Below are 20,920 nucleotides of genomic sequence, written 5' to 3'. Positions count from 1 at the left end.
CGGGTGGCTTGCCAGGCTCTGCCGTGCGGGCGAGATACTCTCGGTAGCTTGCCGGGCTCTCCGAGAGGGGTGGAAGAATTGAACTCGGGTCGGCCATGTTGGCTGCGTGCAAGGCAAACGCCCTACCACTGTGCTATCGCTCCAGCCCAGAAATATTATAAGAAGTAAATTTACTATGATTGTTTAAGTGGCTTACTAGCGGAGGAAAGGAGAAAGCAATCCACCCTAGAATGAATCCCGCCTTTGCGTGGATCTCCTAGTCATCTGAAACCTCAGATGAGATTCTGTACCTTGAGTTGATCTCCTAGAACTTCCCCTAAGGGGTGGTTTTACCTCTGTTTGCTGGTATGACAACGTTCAACCCCACCTGTGTGTACCTCCACCCTGCATGATTGCTATATAACTACGCTGGAAGGGCAACGGGAGAACTAGAACTAGGTCGAGGGCTATGAGGATGAGAATGATGGACCTACGATGACTGGGACTACGCCCAACACCATGACTATGACCGTGCTGTATGGGGGGAGATTGGACTCCGCTGGGGAGGAGGGATTAATAGACTGACCACCAACAAGCCCGGGCCCCGTTTCTCCGTTCCCCCAGTCCTTCGTCTGTCCTTCGCCATGGGCTGGCCAGGGGGACACTCTCGGCCACCGAGTGCTCGAGTCCTGCGCACCCACACTTTTCTTTGAAACTCATACTCCCTCACTTCCCCTACAAGCCACCTCCCTCTCTTGGATTCTGACCAAGAGCCCCGTCTCCAGAACTGACCAAACAACAGTTGTCTCTTTGTTTTTTTTTTTTTTTTTTTTAACCCCCTTTGGATTTTTGCTTACTCCTGGCAGTGCTGGGGAGACCAGATGGGATTGAACCTGGGTCGGCCACATGTAAGGCCAACTCCCCACCCGCTGTACTATCACTCCAGCGCTGAAAACACGCTTTCTGGTGGCCTCAGAAGTCTCCGGTCTCTATCCTGCCAACAGCCAGCAAGTCCTGGGTCTCAATTTTCCTTTAAGGGTGGATATTCCATGGTGCTCAGAGGCCAAGGAGTGTTGGGCTCTGACCCCAGAGCTTCGTATCACCAGCTGAGCCAAATCCTCACCCAGGAAACCCTTGAGTCCTGGGTCTGTTTGGTTTTGTTTTGTTTCTGGAGGGGGGGGGGAGCCACACTGGCAGTTCCCAGGGGTTAGTCTCGGCTGGGCCAGGAGACCCTGCAGTGCCAGGGCTCGACCCAGACTCCTGCACACAAGGATGTGCTCCAGCCCTTGGACCCATCTCCCCGGTCCACTGGGCATCTCTTAGAGCAGAAAGGACGTCAGCTTGGGCATGTGGTGCTTGAAAGCCCCTTCCCCCACTTTTTTCTTTTTGGGTCACACCTGGCGATGCACAGGGGTTACTCCTGGCTCTGCACTCAGGAGTTACTCCTGGCGGTGCTCAGGGGACCATATGGGATGCTGGGAGTCGAACCCGGGTTGGCCGCGTGCAAGGCAAACGCCCTACCCGCTGTGCTATCTCTCCAGTCCCACCCACTTTTTTTTTTCCGTTTTTTTGGCCACGCCAAGCGATGCTCAGGGTTACTCCTGGCTCTGTGCTCAGGGATCACTTCTGGTGGTGCTCAGGGGGACCACATGGGATGCTGGGGATCGAACCCGGGTCAGCTGCGTGCAAGGCAAACACCTTTCCCCCTGTCCTGTCGCTCTGGCCCCTTCTTCTCACGCCCACCCCCCCCGCCCTACAACCCCAGGCTCCCCCCCCCCACCCCAAGCATGCCACCGCGGCCCAGCGCCCTCCACCAGCTCCTCACTCTTGCGGTAGAAGTTGGAGTATCGGTTCAAGGTGCCTCTCAGGTAGGCGGGCAGACAGACTCTGGGGTTGAGAGTGTGGGAGATGGAGGCAGTGGGCCAGCAGCGGGGGGTCAGGACCAGCACACACACGTCGGGCATGGCGCCCTCGTAGTACAGGTCCTCGTCCTCGTCCTCATCCTCGGAGCCCGCGGCCGCCGCAGCCGCCCCGGGTTCCTCAGTTTCCCCTTCCTTCCTCCCCTTGTGCTGCTCCAAGCGGCCCACCTAAGAGAGGCACAGCGGGGAGTCCCCAGGCAGGGGGCCGGCGCTGGGGGGCGCAGTGCAGTCCCCCCGCATCCCGGGCCCGCTGGCGCCCACCTGCATTCTCTTCTCCGTGTCCTCCAGCTTCAGGAGCTCCTGATCCAGCCGCTGCAGCTGGTACACTTGGAACTGGCGTTGCAGCTCCTCGGAGGCGCCCAGACTCCGCAGCATCTGCTGGGGGAGGCGGTTGGGGAAGCAGAGGCCGATCTGCTCCAGCACGGCCCCCTCCAGCCAGTTCGAGCCCATGCCCAGGAGACGGTCCGCCATGTAGTGTCTGCAGCACACACAGCCCAGGGGCGGCCTCAGGGGGGCCCTGGGCACGGCCCGCCCAGCCTCCCGCCTGCCCCCCACCCCACCCCACCCCACCCCCGCCGCCGCTCCCCGCCCTGCCCCGGGCCCCACACGCTTGCCCCACACTCACTGGTAGTAGTGCTCGAAGGTGGTGGCGAGCTCCAGCCCGGTGAAGGTGGGCACCGTCTCCAGGCACCGCTGCAGCTGCGCCAGCATCTCCAGCCCGCGGGCCCCGCCGATGCGGCTGCCCTGGATCCGCTGGTCGATGTGGCGGGCAAACTGCTCGCTCACCTGGGCGGGAGGGAGGGTGGCGGGAAGACTGTGACCCGAGGGCGGGCGGGAGACGGGAGAGGACGCAGTTGCTCCTCGCCAGAACGCTCTGCTAAGACACTGCAAGGGGCCGAGCACGGGCTTTGCTTGGAGTCCCGGGTTCCTTCCCATGAGCACTGTCCCGTGAGCACTTCTGGGTGTGCGCCCCCCCCCCAAATGACACAATAAATAAATAAGAAGTATGATTAAGGGCTGGAGAGACAATAGAGTGGGTGTTTGCCTTGCACACAGCCTAGCCAGATCCAATCTCCGGCACTGCGTATGGTCCTCTGAACACCACCACGAGAGAATATTGAGCACAGAGCCAGGAGTAAGCCCCGAACCCAGTCAGATGTGACCCATTCCCCCCCCCCCAAAAAAAAAGAACAATGACGAAAATTGTTGGCTTTTGGGGGGTGGGGGGGCACCACACCCAGTGCTGCTCAGGGTTTACTCCTGGCTCTGCACTCACTCAGGGATCACTTGTGAAGGGGCTCGGGGATCAGTAGGCGCCAAGGATTGAACCCGGGTTGGTTACGTGCAGGTTAAGCACCCGATCTGCTGTGCCGTACCTCTCTCTCTGGCCCCAATTAAAGTGCTCTGGCAGAGCACGGAGATAATAAATGGCCAAAGGCAACAGAACCTGGGAACTGATGTACAGAAATGAGTTCGTGGGGCGTTGCGGCTGGGAGTGTGGGGTGGGAAAGTTGAGGAGAGAACCCCAAGGCAACGGGGCAGACACTCGTGAAGCGGGAGGTGCTAGGACATTGCTTGTAGGGATCCCTAGCAGGAACAGTATTGTCAATCAGTGCCTAAAATAATGGAATGACAAAACATGCATACTTAACAAACTAAACAAAAGCACTGTGCTTCTTTTCACCGGAGCGTGTCTAATACTAAACGGCCCCAAGTAGAGCATGAGTCTGACATGTGCAAAGGCCCTGGGGCTGAGGCCTGCACTACACGATCACTCCCCGAGTAACTCCCCGAGCATTCCCAGGGTATCCCTACAAGAACTTTTTTAAAAGATTTCTTCTGGGGGGCGGGGGCTGGAGCGATAGCACAGCGGGTAGGGCGTTTGCCTTGCACGCGGCCGACCCGGGTTCGATTCCCAGCATCCCATATGGTCCCCACTGCCAGGAGTAATTCCTGAGAGCAGAGTCAGGAGTAAGCCCTGTGCATAGCCGGGTGTGACCCAAAAAGCAAAAAAAAAAAAAAATTTCTTCTGGGGGGAATCACACCTGCTGTTCTCTGTGCTCAGGGATCACTCTAGGTGGGCTCAGGGGGATAGAACCCAGGCTGGCAGTGTGCAAGGCAAGTGCCTCACCCACTGTACTACCCTTTCTGACCCCCCAATATCCTTTAAAAAAAAAGGCAGGGTGGGGGGAAGCTGGAGTGAGAGCACAGCAGGTAGGGCATTTGCCTTGCACGCGGCAGACCCGGGTTCGATTCCCAGCATCCCATCTGATCCCCTAGCACCACCATGAGTAATTCCTGAGTGCAGAGCCAGGAGTAACCCCTGTGCAACGCAGGGTATGACCCAAAAAGAAAGAAAAAATACCTAATCATAATGAACATTAAATCAAAAGACTGAAAACAAACAAACAAAAAAACAGGTGGGCTGGAACAATAGTACAGCAAGTACTTGCTTTGCCTGTGGCTGACTGGGGTTCCATTTCCGGCACCCCATATGGTCCCCCAAGTCCCAACAGAAGTGGGTCCTGAACTCAGCGCCAGGAGGAAGCCCTGGGTACAGCTGGGTGTAGCCCAAATCACCAACAGGAATGACAAGGCCTGAAGGGATAGTAGGTGAAGGCAGCCCTGCACGCAGCGGACCCCAGATCCATGCCCCCCACGTCTTCCCCTGGGCAGCCCTGGTGCAGCCTGGAGGCCCCGAGCATGTCCTTGGGCTCTTGCATGAAACCTCTGGCCAGACTGTCTGAGCATCACTGAAAGGTCACCTTTCCTGAGCACTGCTTGGGAGGACTCCCACAAATAAGTAAGTTACATGAAAACGAAGAGAGAGAAGCATGAGGGTGGTCCCTGGCCTTGGGGCCGGAAGCCACTGAGCTGGCCAGCCCTTCCCGTATCCCTGCTTGGCCTGTGTGCATCCTTGTCCCCTGGAAGCCACAGACCGAGGAGGGGTGGGACTTCCTTGAGCTTCAGTTCTCACCAGTGTCTGGCATATTTTAAGCACCTATTACTTCTGCTGCAATGAGTGAGATGGCTAAGTTACAGCCATGAGGATTTATGCGAAGTTTTATATGGCTGTTGTGGAGATGAGGGGAGCACTTCTGGAGAGCCTCAAGGGCCACTCCTAGCTCAGTGCTTGTGGGTCGCTCCCAGAAAGCTTTGGGTGCCATGCAGGGCCGGGGATGAACTCAGAACTCCTCCATGCCAAGCACCGGTCACTCAGTCCAGTGAGCGTCTCTCTAGCTCCTATGCAGAAGTTTTATCTATTTACTTATTTTGACCTTTGGACCACACCCAGTGGTGGTCAGGACTTCCTCCTGGCTCTGTGCTTGGGCATCACTCCTAGATGTGCTCTGGGAGCCACACTGGGCACCAGGAAATTGAACCTGGGTCAGTTGAGAGCAAGGCACAGGACTTACCCACTGTACTATCTCTCTGGTCCCCCATGCGAAAGTTTTTTTTTTGGGGGGGAGGGGGTTTTACCTGGCGATGCTCAGGAGTTACCCCTGGCTCTGCACTCAGGAATTACTCCTGGCGGTGCTCAGGGGACCATATGGGATGCTGGGAATCGAACCCGGGTCAGCCGCGTGCAAGGCAAACGCCCTACCCGCTGTGCTATTGCTCCAGCCCATGCGAAAGTTTTTAATGTGAACAAAGAGTAACCTGATAAAGCTTTTAATGGAACAGTCCAAAGAAATCAGACCATTTTCCCATTGATAATGATAATTTTTTTTTTTTTTGCTTTTTGGGTCACACCCAGCGATGCACAGGGGTTACTCCTGGCTCTGAACTCAGGAATTATCCCTGGTGGTGCTCAGGGGACCATATGGGATGCTGGAAATTGAACCCGAGTTGGCCATGTGCAAGGCAAACACCCTACCTGCTGTGCTATCGCTCCAGCCCAATAATAATAAATTTTTAGGGGCCAGAGTGACAGTGCTGTGGGGTGCCTTGCATGTGGCCAACCCACGTTCGATCCTTGGGTTTAATCATGTAAAACAGAGGAAGAAAATGAAGATCTATCAGCACACCATCCTGTGATCACTTAGCATTTCTTTCTTCCCATTTTCCCTCTGGGGACCCCCAACTATGTTGGGATCAGGAGCTCTGGGCATCGGTGGGCATCGGGGACAAGCTCGGGGCCTCTGACTTGCTGCCCACCACCTCCTGGCCGTCTCCTGGGTCCCCAGGGTGCTTCTCTGCAGCACAGCGGACTGGACTAAAGCCTGGATTGTGAGACGCCTGTGCTGGTCCTCTAAGCCAGTGTCCAGGCCCTCACGTCTGTCCTGTGTTCTGGGGACCCTTCCAGAGGTGCTAAGGGGGCCCTGATTCTCAGTCAGCGTGGCCACGACTCAGTGGGAGACCCATGGACCATGGTGCTGCTCGGGACCCAGAGTCAGCAGTCAGCCTGGCAGCAAGTGGGGACCTCCCTGGCTGCACCCCAGATGCTTGGGGGAGTGGACTGTGCAGTGCCGGGAACTGAACTGGGGTTGACTGCCTGCAAGGCACTCCTATCCAAGCTCTCTGGACCCTTTTTGAGTTTTGCAGCCGTACCTGGTAGCGCTCAGGGCTTACTCCTGGCTCTGTACTCAGGGGTCACTCTTGGTGGGCCTTGGGGGACCAGGATTAAAACTGAGCTGGCTGGGGCCAGGGCGATGATACAGCTGGCATGGCGCTTGCCTTGCACGAGACCAATCTGGGACTGATCCCCAGCAACCCATATGGTCCCCTGAGCATTGCCAGCATTTCCTGGGTGCAGAGCCAGGAGTGAACCCCTGAGTATTGCCAAGTGTGGGCCACAACCAAAAAAACAATAGCAGTAACAAAATACTGGGTTGGCTGTATGCAAAGTCTTACCCACTTATTATCTCTCTGGCCTCCCACTCTTTGGTTCTCCCACTTTTTTTTCCTTTTCTTTTTTCTTTTTGGGTCACACCTGGCAATGCACAGGGGTTACTCCTGGCTCTGTGCTCAGGAATTACCCCTGGCAGTTCTCAGGGGACCATATGGGATGCTGGGAATCGAACCCGGGTCGGCCGCGTGCAAGGCAAACGCCCTACCCGCTGTGCTATCGCTCCAGCCCCTTTTCTCCCACTTTTTTAAAAAAAATTAACTTTACCTTAGTCACTGTGATTCATAATAGTGTGAATAGCAGGATTTCATGCATAGAACATTTTAGAACCCCCCTCCCCAGAGTGTCTTATTACACCACTGTCCAGCGTCCAGGGCACCTCTTCCTCCCGTCCGCTGCCCACCTCAGCCACTTTTTTTCCATTTAACTTTTGGGCCACACCTGGTAGTGCTCTATGTGCAGGGATTGTATGGGGCTGGGTGTTCAAGTGCCCTCCCCACTGTATTGTCTTTTCAACCCCTGATCTTTTCGGGGGCCACATCTGTCTGTACTCAAGGGACCATATGTGATGCTGAGGATAGAAACCGTGTCTGTTGTGGACAAGGGAAGTGCTCAACCAGTTGTACTATTACTCTGGACCCATATATATATGTGTGTGTGTGTATATATATATATATGGGCTGGAGCGATAGCACAGCGGCAGGGCGTTTGCCTTGCACGCAGCCAACATGGCCGACCCGAGTTCGATTCCTCCGCCCCTCTCGGAGAGCCCGGCAAGCTACCGAGAGTATCTCGCCCGCACGGCAGAGCCTGGCAAGCTCCCCGTGACGTACTCGATATGCCAAAACACAGTAACAACAAGTCTCATGATGGAGACGTTACTGGGCCCGCTCGAGCAAATCGATGAACAACGGGAGGTCCGTGATATATATATATATGTATATATATATTTTCAACATGCCAAACACAGTAACAACAAGTCTCAAAATGGAGACGGTACTGGGCCCGCTCGAGCAAATCGATGAACAACGGGAAGATAGTGACGGTGACAGTGACCCAGTGATGCTGGGGTTACTCCTGGCTCTGCACTCAGAAATTACTCCTGGCAATGCTTGGGGGACCACATGGGACGCCGGGGATTGAACTCGGGTCAGCCGCCGTGCAAGGCAAATGCCCTCCCCACTGTGCTATCGCTCTGCCCTGCCACTCTGTTTGTTTTGTTTTGTTTTGGGGTCACACCCAGCGATGCTCGGGTGTTACTCCTAGCTCTGCAGTCAGGAATCACCCCTGGCGGTGCTCAGGGGACCATATGGGATGCTGGGAATCGAACCTGGGTCGGCTGCATGCAAGGCAAATGCCCTACTCGCTGTGCTATCACTCCAGCCCCCCTACCCCACTCTGTTTTAAAGGGGAGCTACACCTGGCAATTCTCAAGGCCTCCAGAGTCACACCCGGGGTGGTGCTAGGGACCAAGCTCAGAGCCTTCTCCGAACATGTGCTCCAACGCTTGAACCATTTCCCTAGTGCCTTTCTCCCACATTTTGTTTTTTGTTAGTTTTTGGGCCATGCCTGGCGATGCTCAGGGGTTCCTCCTGGCTCTGCACTCAGGAATCACGCCTGGCAGTGCTCGGGGACCACATGGAGGGCGGGGATGAAACCCGGGCAAGGCAGAGCCCCACCTGCAGCACCATCTCTCCAGCCCCTCCCTGCATTTCTGACCCATGGTGAAGTCCCGTGTTCCTGGTTGCAGGGGAAAGGGCCCTTCTGGGGAGGGGCGGGGAGGGGGGCTCACGTGGGCCGCTGACAGGAAGGGCAGCTTCAGCAGGGCCCCGGCACAGCCCCTCTGCAGCGCCAGCAGGAAGGCGGCCCGCGGCCCGAACAGCTCGGCGCTGGCCTTGTGCAGGTGGTGGTAGTGTTCGCAGAAGCGCGGCACGAAGTCGTCGTCTCGCCAGTGCGAGCTCAGGAAGCTGCTCACCTGCAGGGCGGGCGGCCACGTGACGGGTGCTGCGGGCTGCCCACCCGCCCACCCGCCCGCCCGGCCCCGGGCCCCAGCACACCTGCTCCTCCACCACGGCCCGCCAGCAGCGGGTCAGGTTCCGCAGGATGCTGCTGGGGAGCCCCCGCGAGGCCAGCGAGCTCCAGTCGTGGCTTCGGTTCCTGCCCTCTGCACGAGAAGGGAAGGGCGGCCCTGAGCGCCCGGCTTCCTCCGAGGGGGAGCCCGACAGGCAGTCTCTGGACATGATGCACGCACGTGTGCGCACACACACACACACACACACACACACCTCTGCCTGATGAACAGATTCTCACACACATACACAAACACATACACACCCCTCTGCACAATGAACAGGCTCACACACACATACACACACACCCCTCTGCATGATGAACAGGCTCTCTCTCTCTCTTGCGCGCACACACACACACACACACCCCAGGAATGAAAACGTTAGAAACACACACCCTGCACCACAGACACACACACTCCTCTGCATGAATAAGCTCACATATACACACCCACAGACACCCCTCTGCATGATAAACAGGAACACACACCACCGGGAATGAAAACACTAGACACACACACCCTACACCACAGACTGACACACACCCCTCTGCATGAACAAGCTCACATACTCACACAGACACCCCTCTGCATGATGAACAGGCACACACAAACATGCACACACCTCTGCATGATGGACAGGTTCACACACACACACACACACTCACACACACATATCCCTCTGCATGATGAACAGGCTCTCTCTCTCTCTCTCTCACACACACACACACACACACCAAGCATGAAAATGCTAGACACACACACCCCTCTGCATGAACAACCTCACATATATACACACACACCTCTGCATGATGAAGAGGCGCACACACACACACACACACACACACACACACACCTCTCTGCATGATGAAGAGGCTCTCTCTCACACACACCAGGAATGAAAACCCTAGACATATACATCCTGCACCACAGACTGACCACACACACCCCTCTGCGTGAACAAGCTCACATACACAAACAGACACCCTTCTGCATCATGAAGAGGCGCACACACATACACACACACACACACCTCTCTGCATGATGAATAGGCTCTCTCTCTCTCTCTCTCTCTCACATACACACACACACACACACACACACACACCGGGCATGAAAATGCTAGACACACACACCCCTCTGCATGAACAACCTCACATATACACACAACACACCCCTCTGCATGATGAAGAGGCGCACACATATACACACACACACACACCTCTCTGCATGATGAATAGGCTCTCTCTCTCTCTCTCTCTCTCTCTCTCACACACACACACACACCAGGCATGAAAATGCTAGACACACACACCCTTCACCACAGACTGACACACACACCCCTCTGCATGAACAAGCTCACATATACATACACACACCGACCTCTGCATGATGAACAGGCACACACACACACACACACACCTCTCTGCATGATGAATAGGCTCTCTCTCACACACACCAGGAATGAAAACGCTAGACATACACACCCTACACCACAGACTGACACACACCTCTCTGCATGAACAAGCTCACATACACACACAGACACCCCTCTGCATGATGAGCAGGCATACAGGCACACACACATACACACAAACACACTCCCCCCGCATGATGAACAGGTTCACACTACAAACACACACACTCCTCTGCACGATGAACTGGTTCACACACACACACATCCACACACAGACACCCCTCTGCATGATGAACAGGCATACAGGCACACACACACAAACACACACACACCCCTCTGCATGATAAACTGGTTCACACACACACATCCACACACAGACACCCCTCTGCATGACGAACAGGCATACAGGCACACACACACAAACACACACACACCCCTCTGCATGATAAACTGGTTCACACACACACATCCACACACAGACACCCCTCTGCATGATGAACAGGCATACAGGCACACACACACAAACACACACACACCCCTCTGCATGATAAACTGGTTCACACACACACATACACACACACCCCTCTGCACGACGAACAGGCATACAGGCACACACACCCCCGCACGCCCCGCCCCTCGCCGCACTCACTGGCCTGGGGGGGCACCTCGCAGGGCTCCACGTGCACCAGCAGGTGGGTGAGGCGGCGCACCCGCGAGGAGAAGGCAGCCGCGCGGCTCTGGGGGTTGTGGGCGGCCTCGCGGCACTCCAGGTACTGGTCCAGCAGCCAGCCCAGGGAGCTGACGCCATCCTCATCTAGAGAGCGGGAGACCAGCCAGGGGAGGTGTGCCTCCAGGGCCGCGGGGAGCCGCGGGGGGAGAGAGACGGCATGGAGAGAGGCTGGAAGGGAGGGTGCGGTCAGCGCGAGGAGCCGGGTCGGGGCGTGGGGAGGAAGGGCAGCAGGGCTGGGAGATGAAGGACGGGCGGACGCACGGAGGCCCGCGCCCCAAATGGCTCGTGGTGGAGAAGCGGGTGGCCAGTGGGGGCCAAGCAGGGCTGGGGGGGCCGGGGGGGGTGGTTACCCGGGGTAGTGATGTTCTGCACCAGGGGGCTGACCAGCGCCTCCCAGCACGTCCTGCCCAGGGCCTGGGCAGCCTCGTCATCGGGGAGGAAGCGGTCAGCAAAACTCTGCTCCTGGCGCAGAGCCCCAGTGAGTCTGGGAAGAAAAGATTTTTAGGTTTTGTTCTCTTTTTGTTTTGGGGCCACAGCCACAGTGCTCAGGGGCCTTTCCTGGCTCTGCTCAGGAGGGACTCCCGGCGGTGCTCATGGTGGTGGTGGTGGTGGCGAGCCCAGCTGAGCTCAGGCTCCAAACGAAACTAGGTCCTGGGCCAGAGAGAAAGTACAGCGGGCAGGAGCTCACCCCTGCATGCAGTGGATCCCCAGCAACACATAAGGTCCCCCGAGCACTGCCAGGAGTGATCCTGTGTGTGGAGCCGGGAGTTAAGCCCTGAGTACGCTAGGCGTGACCCCTCCATCCCCAAAATAAAACAACAAACCAAAAGAGAAGTCCTGAACACAGTAGGGTGTGCTCCCCAAACCGAAACAGAACAACAGACAACAGAACCAACAGGAAGTCCTAAGCACAGACGGTTGTGGTCCGAAAACAAACAGAAAACAAACTGGGTTCAGAACAGAGGCAGAGCTCAGCCGCGCAGGGTATCGGATGGGGGTGGGAGCATTTGCAGGCAGCTGGCCGGGACAGCGAGGAACAGAAATTCCCAAGTGTGTTATTTTGCAAAGCTGGGTCTGGACCACCTCAAGGACATGAGCCCATCTGGAGGACGTCCCCGGGTCCCCAAGGTTACAAGCAAGACGAGGACCGTCTCAAGGACATCCTGATGCACCCTGTGGTCATGGCGTATCGCCCATGCTGTCCTCGTCACCTGAACCCCTGTGTCAGCTCTCTGGCCCTCCCAGTTTTGGGAGAGGTGCCAGCGCTGCAGGGATTCCTGCCCGCCAGGCGAGTGCCCTGCCCGAGCCTCCCCCTGGGCCCCTCGGAGGAGGCAGAGGACGCGATGGGGGCAGAAGCCATCAGAGCGCTGAGCTGTACATCACCCCAGATGACGGGACATCGAGCACCTGCACGCCAAGCCCCCACTGCTAACCGGCAGGGATCACTCCTGGAGGGGCTACGGGGACCATATGGATGTTGGGAACTGTACCTGGGTCAGCTGCATGCCAGGCCACTACCTTACCCGATGTGCTCTGGCTCGGGCCCGCAACCACCACTCTTTTCCTGTTTTGCCCCTCCCCAACGGCACGACTCTCCAGGCCCGCCTCCCTAAGAATCCTCCCTCTACCCTCCCGGTTCTCTCGCACACCCGCGCCCTCTCTCACCTGTTGCTCAGGTGCAGGAGGCCCCTGCGGTCCTCCACGATGTCCTGGCTCCAGGCCTGCGCCCGAACCATGTAGAAGAGGCGAGTATGCCGGCACAGCTGCTCCCGGAAGACGGGCCAAAAGGTGGGCTTGGGGCCCAGGACCTCCAGGCCCCGGATGCGGGTGTCGATACCACCCTGCGAGAGGCACAGGCCGCTGTGCACCTCGCCTTCCCCTTCCCCTCCCCCACTGCGGAAGGGTATCCCCCGCCCCCGCCCCCCATAGCCTCACTCTCCGCAGTCCCGATTCTGCAGGTACTGGGGCCGCAGTCCAGGCCTGGCCCTACCTGCTGGCAGCGTTTGATCCGGATCTGGATGACGGGCCAGAAGCGGGTCAGGTTCTCCAGGAGGATCACGCGGGTGGCCGAGGGCAGCACGTTCACCTGGCGGGCACCGCGGGGCCATCACCCACACAGACGACGCCAAGGCGGGTTGTGCTCCCTGCCCCTGCGCTCTCTTCCATATCCCCAGCCCTCAAGACCCACGGGTCCAGGGTGACAGGACTAAAGGACCCCATCTCCCACGGGGCTCCCTCCGGGGAGCAGCGGGGGTGTCCGGGTGGCCCGCGGGGAGGGACCCCTACCGCGTTGAGTTCCGTGTTCAGGGAGTTGACGCCCTCGCCCCCAAACACCACCACCCGCGCGGGCATGTAGCTTGAGTCCTCGCTGGTCACGAGGAGGTTCAGCTGCCTGGAACGGGGACGCGGGGTCAGCACAGAGCCTCGCAGGCCACAGGGAGGGTCCCCCTCATTGGCTTCAGGGGGGCAGTGGATGCAAGAGCCCCAAGTCCCACCCCTGGCACCGCACCCCCAGCCCTGGCGGGTCTTTGCAACAGCAGACAGAAAAGGTCGCGCGGGCACCTGACGGGCACGTCCTGGCGCATGTGCAGGGTGATGTGGTGGGAGCCGGCGGTGCCGTTGGACTCCCAGTAGGTCCTGGGGTTGCGGTCGGTCAGCCTGCAGGCCCGGTGCGGGTTGGAGGACACCTCCACCTTCTCCCAGCACTTGTCTTCCCGCACCTCCACGCTGGAGCCTGGGCGGGCAGAGAGCAGCGCGGACGGAGGCAATGGAGGGCAGCGGGGGCCAGGGGCGAGCACAACGGGACGGGGTTTGCATTGCACAAGGCTGACCTGGGTTCGATGCCCAGCATCCCATGTGGTCCCCCCACCCCTGCTAGGAGTCGCCCCTGAGCAACGCCGGGTGTGGCCCCCAAACCAAACCAAACTCAACAACAACAACAACAACAAAAAAACCCAAGAAATTGGAAAAACAGATCAAGGTGGGCACACACCCTGGCACAGGTATCTGAGGAAGACGTCGAAGAAGGGGACGTTGATGGGTCGGCGGGTGCGTCTGTGGTCCTCGATCTGGCTCAGCACCATCTGCAGCCACCACGGGATGGAGGAGGATGGGGTGCAAGGCACGTGGGCAACACAGAACAGCCCTGAGACCACGGGGCTGCTTCCGTGGGAATAGCCCAGGGGCCAGTGCAAGCTTCAGAACCCCCCCGGGCCCCGCACACTGCCGCGCCTCCGCCCCTCCTCTGACCTGGATGCAGCCCCCCAGGATGTTGGTGGTGAGCTTCCGGTAGAGGTGGGCATGCTTCTCACACTTGAACACCAGGTCCCGCAGCTCCTGGGCCAGCTCCAGCTTCCCCAGATGCTTCTCCAGGGCCTTGGAGATGGCGTCCCGGGCTCCCAGCTGGTTCAGCACCACGGCGTAGTCCCTGCTGACCGTGGCCAGGCGGTGCAGAAAGGAGATCAGCTCCTGCAGCACCTGCGGGCGGCGGGAGGTCAGGGCAGGTGGGTGGGGGGGGACGGGGACTGGCAGATGGAGGCTGGAGGGGGCTGAGAGGACAGTTCAGAGGATTGAGTGCCTGCTCTGGGTCAGGGAGCCCCGCACTGGATCCCGGGTCCTCTGAGCACTCCTGGAAACGACACCTGACCATCTAGGCCACTGGCTGGGACCCGAAAACCAAACAGCAAAAAAAAGACACAGAGGGAACGGAGCAGTGTCAGAGAACCAAAGACAGAAATGGTAAGGACAGACAGACATGTCCCCCGGTTCTCAGCTACTGATTCTGTTGACAGCAGATGTCACAGGGGAACCTCCTGGGGACGGGGGCACTGTTTGGACTCCTAGCAGAGCAGACTGGACTGGGCTGGAATGGAGGGTGTGGAGGAACAGGTTGTGTCTGAGCCCTGGGGCCCGACTGCTCCAGCCCCTTCCCAAGTCCTCAGGATGCAGAGCATCTGTACTCCCCTCACTCATCTGGAAGGGGACACTGTGGCTTGAATGTCGTGTGTGTGTGTTGGGGGAGGTGCCGGTGGTAGCAGGGATACAGCTCCCACAGGCAACACACGTGCTCAGCCCACGGACTCTCTCTAAGGCCTTCTGGGTTCTGTTTCTAAAGTCTTTATTTTGGGGGGTGTCAGGGATGGAACCCAGGGCCTTATTCACGCAAGGTGTGTGCTCTACCGTCGAGCTGCTTCCCGGGGCCTCTACAACTTTTGCTTTTTTTGGGGGGGGGTCACACCCGGCGATGCACAGGGGTTACTCCTGGCAGTGCTCAGGGGACCCTATGGGATGCTGGGAATCGAACCTGGGTCGGGTGCGTGCAAGGCCAACGCCCTAACTGCTATGCTATCTCTCCAGCCCCTCTACAATTTTTGGTACAAGGAAGAAAACAGCAAGTAAGGCTGAACTTTTTTTTTTTTTTTTTTTGGTTATACTCAGCCATGCTTAGTGACTAATGCTGGGTGGATGCTGTTTTTGTTTGTTTGTTCTTTTGGGTCACATCTGGTGATGCACAGGGGTTCCTCCTGGCTCTGCACTCAGGAATCACCCCTGGCGGTGCTCAGGGGACCATATGGGATGCTGGGAATCGAACCCGGGTCAGCCACATGCAAGGCAAAGGCCCTACCTGCTGTGCTATCGCTCCAGCCCCAAGGCTGAACTTTTGAATTCATTTGTATCTGTGCAAGGAAGCACCAGAAGGAAATAAAAATGAACTCGTGACAACCCACAGTGTGTGTATGTGTGTGTGCATGTGTGTGTGTGTGTGTGTGTGTGCGTGTGCGCGCGGAGAGAGCAGGGGAAGATACAACAGGAGCTTAGATGGGAGCAAGAATTCTCAGTACATACTATATTATGCTGTTTGGATTTGGATTTAATTTTTGTGTTTCTTTTCTTTTCTTTTTTTGGTTTTCGCATCACACCCAGTCATGCTCAGGGGTTACTCCCGGCTCTGCACTCAGAAATCACTCCTGGCGGTGCTTGGGGGACCCTAGGGGATGCCAGGGATCGAGCCCAGGTTGGCTGCATTTACAAGGCAAACACTCTATCCGCTATACTATCACGCCGGCCCCTAAATTACCTAGTCAAAATAATAAAATTCAATTTGACTGTGTGATTTCTATTGTGGTAGGGAAGTCATACCTGAGAGGTGCTCAGGTGCTACTCCTGGCTTTGTGCTTGGGGGGTCTTTGCCACGTCAGGGATTGAACCTGGACCTCCTGCTGCAAAGCCTGGCCCTGAGTCCTCTCTCTGGCCTGACAATCAATTTTGTCTTATTTGATTGGGGGTGGGGTGGGTCTGGGTCATACTCATCCGTGCTCAGGGATCATTCCTGGTGGTGTCAGGGAGTGAATGGGGGAAAATCATGGACAAAGAAGGTGCCTTAACCCCTCTCCTATCTCACGTGTTTTGGGGCCACCCCCAGAGGTGCTCGGGGCTGACTCCTGGCTTCACTCAGGGATCACTCCTGGTGGGCCGAGGGGACCAAACCTGGGTGGGCTGCATGCAAGGCAAGCGCCCTAGCCTCTGCACTCTCTCTCCAGCTCATCGGAATTCTAATTTAAAATTGAAGCCCTCTGCAAGAGTTCCCAGGCTCCTGGCTTCCCCCTAGCGCGCCGCCCCACGCCAGGCTGGCGAGCACCCCAAGGTGGCAGGGTACCTCTCGGTCAGTGTCGGGGGACTGCAGGCAGGCCACACAGGCTTCCATGGCCTCGTGCCAGGGGAGCAGCGGGGCGTCGGGGACATCCGCCAGTCGCAGCAGGACTCTGCAGAGCAGAGGGAGGTGGGGAGCTGAGCAGTGCCTGGGGCACCTGGGGGGGCCCAACCGCCGGGCCCAGGCCTCACCTGAGGACGGCCAGGTGCAGGGCCTTGTTGGCAGGCGGCGAGTCGAGACTCTGCATCAGTGCCAGGAAGGGCTGCGGCTCCTGCAGAAGCTGCTGCAGGATGGGCCTGACCTCGCTCTCCTGTGGCTTCTCCACGCTCAGGACGTGCTCCAGTTCCAGAATGATCTTCCCGGCTGAACCAAAGCTCTCCGCCAGGCGCTGCAGGGGCGTGTGGGTGCCCGCGGACAGGGAGTCCTTGGCTGCGGGGGGCGGGGGGGTGTAGGTCAGCAGAGTGGTCAGCGGGAGGGACGTGGAGAGACGGATCTGGAATTCTGCATTTCTCTTTTTGGGTTTTTGGGCCGTACTTGGCAGTGCTCAGGGGTTACTCCTGGCTCTGAACTCAGGGATCACTCTTGGCGGGGCTCTGGGGGACCAAACGGGATGCTGGAAGTCGAACCCAGGTCGGCTGAACCCAGATCGGCCATGTGTGTGGAAGGCAAACGCGTCCCCGCTGCATACTACGGCTCCAGCCCCAGCTCTGCATTTCTTTCCTAAGGGTCTTCTCTTGGTTTATTTTGGGGAGGTTGGGGGGGCCAGAGATTGAACCTAGCCAGCCCATGCAAGGCAAACATCCTGCCTGCTGGATTAGTCCCTGGGTTTTTCTCTACTTTTTTTTGGGGGGGTGGGTCACACCCGGCAATGCACAGGGGTTACTCCTGGCTCTGCACTCAAGGAATTACTCCTAGCAGTGCTCAGGACACCATATAGGATGCTGGGAATCGAACCTGGGTCGGCCACATGCAAGGCAAACCCCCTTCCCACTGTGCTATTGCTCCAGTCCCTCCCTGGGTTTTTCCTTCTGTCTGGAGGAGCCGAGTTTCACTCATGGCGCTGAGGTGGCCCTGGGGATGGGACCCTGAGGCTATCCTGGTAGTACCTGGGGGCTTCAGGGCTGTACCAGGAGATACCAGGGGATGCTACATTGCGGGGGGCTGTGACAAGCAAGGCCTGCACCCTAAGCCCTGTGCTGTCTCTCCTACTGCGATTTATGAGTCGATTTAATTGGGTCCAGAAAGCTATATTGGCAACAAGACGATGGCCACATCCTCATCCTCAAAGCAACCACCTGTTTTGCTTGGTGGCTTCACCTGGCTTGGGGCTGGGGCTGAGGCACTGCCAGGCTGTGCCAGGGCGCTGGCGTGCAGAGCACGCTCCCCAGCCTTGGAGGTCTCTCTTCATCCTGGACTTTTTTTTTTTTTAGTTAGGTTTGGGCCAGAGAGAGCGAGCATGGGGGAAAGGCACTCACTCTGCTTGCTGCCACCCTCAACTCAAGTCAGTGCCTGAGCACAGAGTCAGGAATAGCCATGGAGCATGGTTAAAATTGGAAAATCAGGAGCTAGAGTGATAACTCAGCGAGTAGGGCGTTTGCCTTGCATGCGGCCGACCCAGGTTCAATTCCCAGCATCCTATAAGATCCTCCGAGCACCACCAGGAGGAATTTCTGAGTGCAGAGCCAGGAGTAACCCCTGAGCATCGCCAGGTGTGACCCAAAAAGGAGAAAAAAAATCGGGAAGTTATAGCAGTTCAGTGGATTTGTTTTAAACATTTTTTGGCTGCTGGGCCACACAGGGAAGTCCTCAGGGCATACTCCTGTCCCTGCACTCAGGGGTCACTCCTGGAGGGGCTTGGGAGATCACATGCTGTGCTGGAGGATTAACCAGGGGTACCTGCACCCAAGGCAAGTGCCTTACCCCCGGGCTATTTCTCCAGTTCCCCTCGATATATTTATAGAACAGCTTCAAAACAAATTCAAATTTCATTCCTTGTTGTTGTCAGTGGTCAGGCCACCCTCAGTGGTGCTGGGGTGGGGTCTCATGTGGTATCAAGAACAAATGCAGGTCCCTGTGCGTGCAAGAAATTTACTGTCCTACTAAGCCCAGCCTCAAACCTCAAAGCAGCAAAGCAGCTGTCTGTCCAGAAACTCAGAGGTGTGTTTCTTTCTTTGGCCACACCTGGAGGTACCCAGGGCTTACTCCTGTCTGCACCCAGGGATCACTCCTGGCGGTGCTCAGGGGACCATAGGGATGCTAGGGATCGAATCCGGGTTGGCTTGCATGCAAGGCAAGTGCCCTACCTGCTGTGCTATCGCTCTGGCCCCAGAAACAACAGGGCTTTATTCTGTATTAAAAAACTCAAGGGGGCACTGCAAAAATCACACAGGGCTTCGGGCCGCCTTCCTGCACCCTTGCAGGTCACTCAGGAGATCCAACTGCTGGTGTCCCATAGGCGCTGAGCATGACCTCGGGAGCACACATGTGTGATCCCTGGTGCACAAAATTAAAATTTTTCAAGAAAATGAAAACAAGCAGGTAGGGAACTTCCCTTGCATGCAGCTGACCCAGGCTTGAGTCCTGGCACAATATAGGGTTCCCTGAGCCTTCCAGGAGTGATCCCTGAGCACAGAGCCAAGAGTAACTCCTGAGCACTGCCAGGTGTGGTGCCCCAAAACAAAAAAAATAAAGATAGAGAGTGAAGGGTTAAAATGAACCATGTGTACACTTACACATCTATTGCAGAAGTATAAGCACACACATATCTATCTCACATATAAAACACAGAGGCAAGGTCAGGAAGATAACACAGTGGGTAGTAGGGCACTTGCTCTGCACACTGCCAACATTTGATCCCTGGCATTCCATATGGTCCTTGGAGCACCTTCAGGAATAGCCTCTAAGCATTGCCCAGTGTGGCCCAAACACAAACAAACAAAAAAAACCAGAACAAAAACAAAACAAAAAGGCAACCAAAAAACATCAGGGACAGGAGTATGGCTCAGTGGTAAAGTGGATGCCTTACGTGTGTGAGAGGTAGCTTTGATGTATGAAACTGATAAAATTAAAACCATGAGGGGCAGGAGAGATGATATAGTGGTGACGGTGTTTGCTTTGCACATGGCCAACCTGGGTTGGATTTCTGGCATCCCATATGGTCCCAAGAACTGCCAAGAGTAATTCCTGAGTGTAGATCTGGGAGTAACCCCTGAACATGGCCAGGTATGAGCCCCAAACCAAACATAAATAAATAAATGAGACCACGACATGATTCTCTTCGGCAACAGTAAACAGTTAAACGCGAAGCCTTCAAGGATTCCAACCGCTTGCAATTATTCTCGCTCTCCACGTGCCCTGGTTTTCTGGAGGGTGCCCCTCTGCATCTCACACTCCTCCTGACGGTGCCGCCTCTCCCAGAAAGGGTCAGACACAGAGCAGCACAGACAGGGCTCGGGGCTAAGTGCCCTCCTACAGCCCATGCAGGGCTTTCCCTCTAGGTTTCTGTTTTAGCCAGGAGGTCACAGCTAGAGGTGCAGTAGGGGGGTGCTTCCGCGCAGACATTGGAGAGGACCTGGGCACCCACCTGCAGAGCCCGTGCTTAGCCCCTCTGAGCTCCTCCCGGTGTCTCACCTTTCCCTCTGGCTGCATCCGGGGTGGGGGCCGCCAGCAGGGAGGGGTAGACGGGCTGTCCCGCCAGGGCCTGGAGCCCGAATTTCCGGTAGATGCGGCAGGTGAGGAGGTCCCGGAGGGCGCCGCCACTGAGTCGCTGGGGCAGGGCGAGCAGCAGGTCCTGGGCCAGCTCTATGGGCATGGCCAGTTCGGCCAGGAGCTGGTCATCCAGAATCTGTCACCAGGGAGAAGCCGTCACCGTGGGCTGGGGATCGGCACCCCCTGCTCTACTCCAGTTCTCTCCCAGCAGGGAGAGTTGTTTGTTTTTGTTTTTGTTTTTTTAATTGAATCACCTTGAGATACAGTTACAAGCTTTCATGTTTGAGTTACAATTACACAAAGATCAAACACCCATCCCTGGAGCTGGAGAGATAGCACAGTGGGTAGGGCGTTTGCCTTGCATGAGGCTGACCACGGTTCGATTCCCAGCATCCCATATGGTCCCCTGAGCACCGCCAGGAGTAACTCCTGAATGCAGAACCAGGAATAACCCCTGTGCATCGCCGGGTGTGACCCAAAAACCAAAAAAAAAAAAAAAAAAAAGAACAAAAAACACCCATTCCTCTACCAGTGCACACCAATCTCCCCAGTATACGCCCCCTTCCCCACCCTCCCCCCGTCTCCATGGCAGACCATTTC

The 20,920-nt window shown here is 57.0% G+C and overlaps 1 protein-coding gene across 1 annotated transcript in view; it reads right to left on the bottom strand.

Moving 5' to 3' along the window:
* CUL7 (cullin 7) overlaps positions 1-20,920 on the bottom strand; it is a 28,817-nt gene that overhangs the window by 3,039 nt on the left and 4,858 nt on the right. Inside the window, exons 6-21 of the mRNA XM_056126351.1 lie at positions 20,243-20,456; positions 16,804-17,041; positions 16,619-16,724; positions 14,212-14,439; positions 13,955-14,045; positions 13,525-13,696; positions 13,249-13,354; positions 12,953-13,048; positions 12,628-12,803; positions 11,313-11,446; positions 10,882-11,046; positions 8,805-8,911; positions 8,540-8,722; positions 2,524-2,684; positions 2,138-2,376; positions 1,805-2,053 (exon numbers count right to left, since the gene is read on the bottom strand). Coding sequence (XP_055982326.1) covers positions 1,805-2,053; positions 2,138-2,376; positions 2,524-2,684; positions 8,540-8,722; positions 8,805-8,911; positions 10,882-11,046; positions 11,313-11,446; positions 12,628-12,803; positions 12,953-13,048; positions 13,249-13,354; positions 13,525-13,696; positions 13,955-14,045; positions 14,212-14,439; positions 16,619-16,724; positions 16,804-17,041; positions 20,243-20,456 — 2,665 coding nt within the window. The remainder of the gene's footprint in view (positions 1-1,804; positions 2,054-2,137; positions 2,377-2,523; positions 2,685-8,539; positions 8,723-8,804; positions 8,912-10,881; positions 11,047-11,312; positions 11,447-12,627; positions 12,804-12,952; positions 13,049-13,248; positions 13,355-13,524; positions 13,697-13,954; positions 14,046-14,211; positions 14,440-16,618; positions 16,725-16,803; positions 17,042-20,242; positions 20,457-20,920) is intronic.

Source organism: Sorex fumeus, unplaced genomic scaffold, assembly GCF_029834395.1.
Source record: "Sorex fumeus unplaced genomic scaffold, SorFum_2.1 ptg000061l, whole genome shotgun sequence".
NCBI classification, from domain to species: domain Eukaryota; kingdom Metazoa; phylum Chordata; class Mammalia; order Eulipotyphla; family Soricidae; genus Sorex; species Sorex fumeus.
Note: the sequence above shows the minus strand (reverse complement) of the source record. Positions and strands in the feature narration are given on the sequence as shown.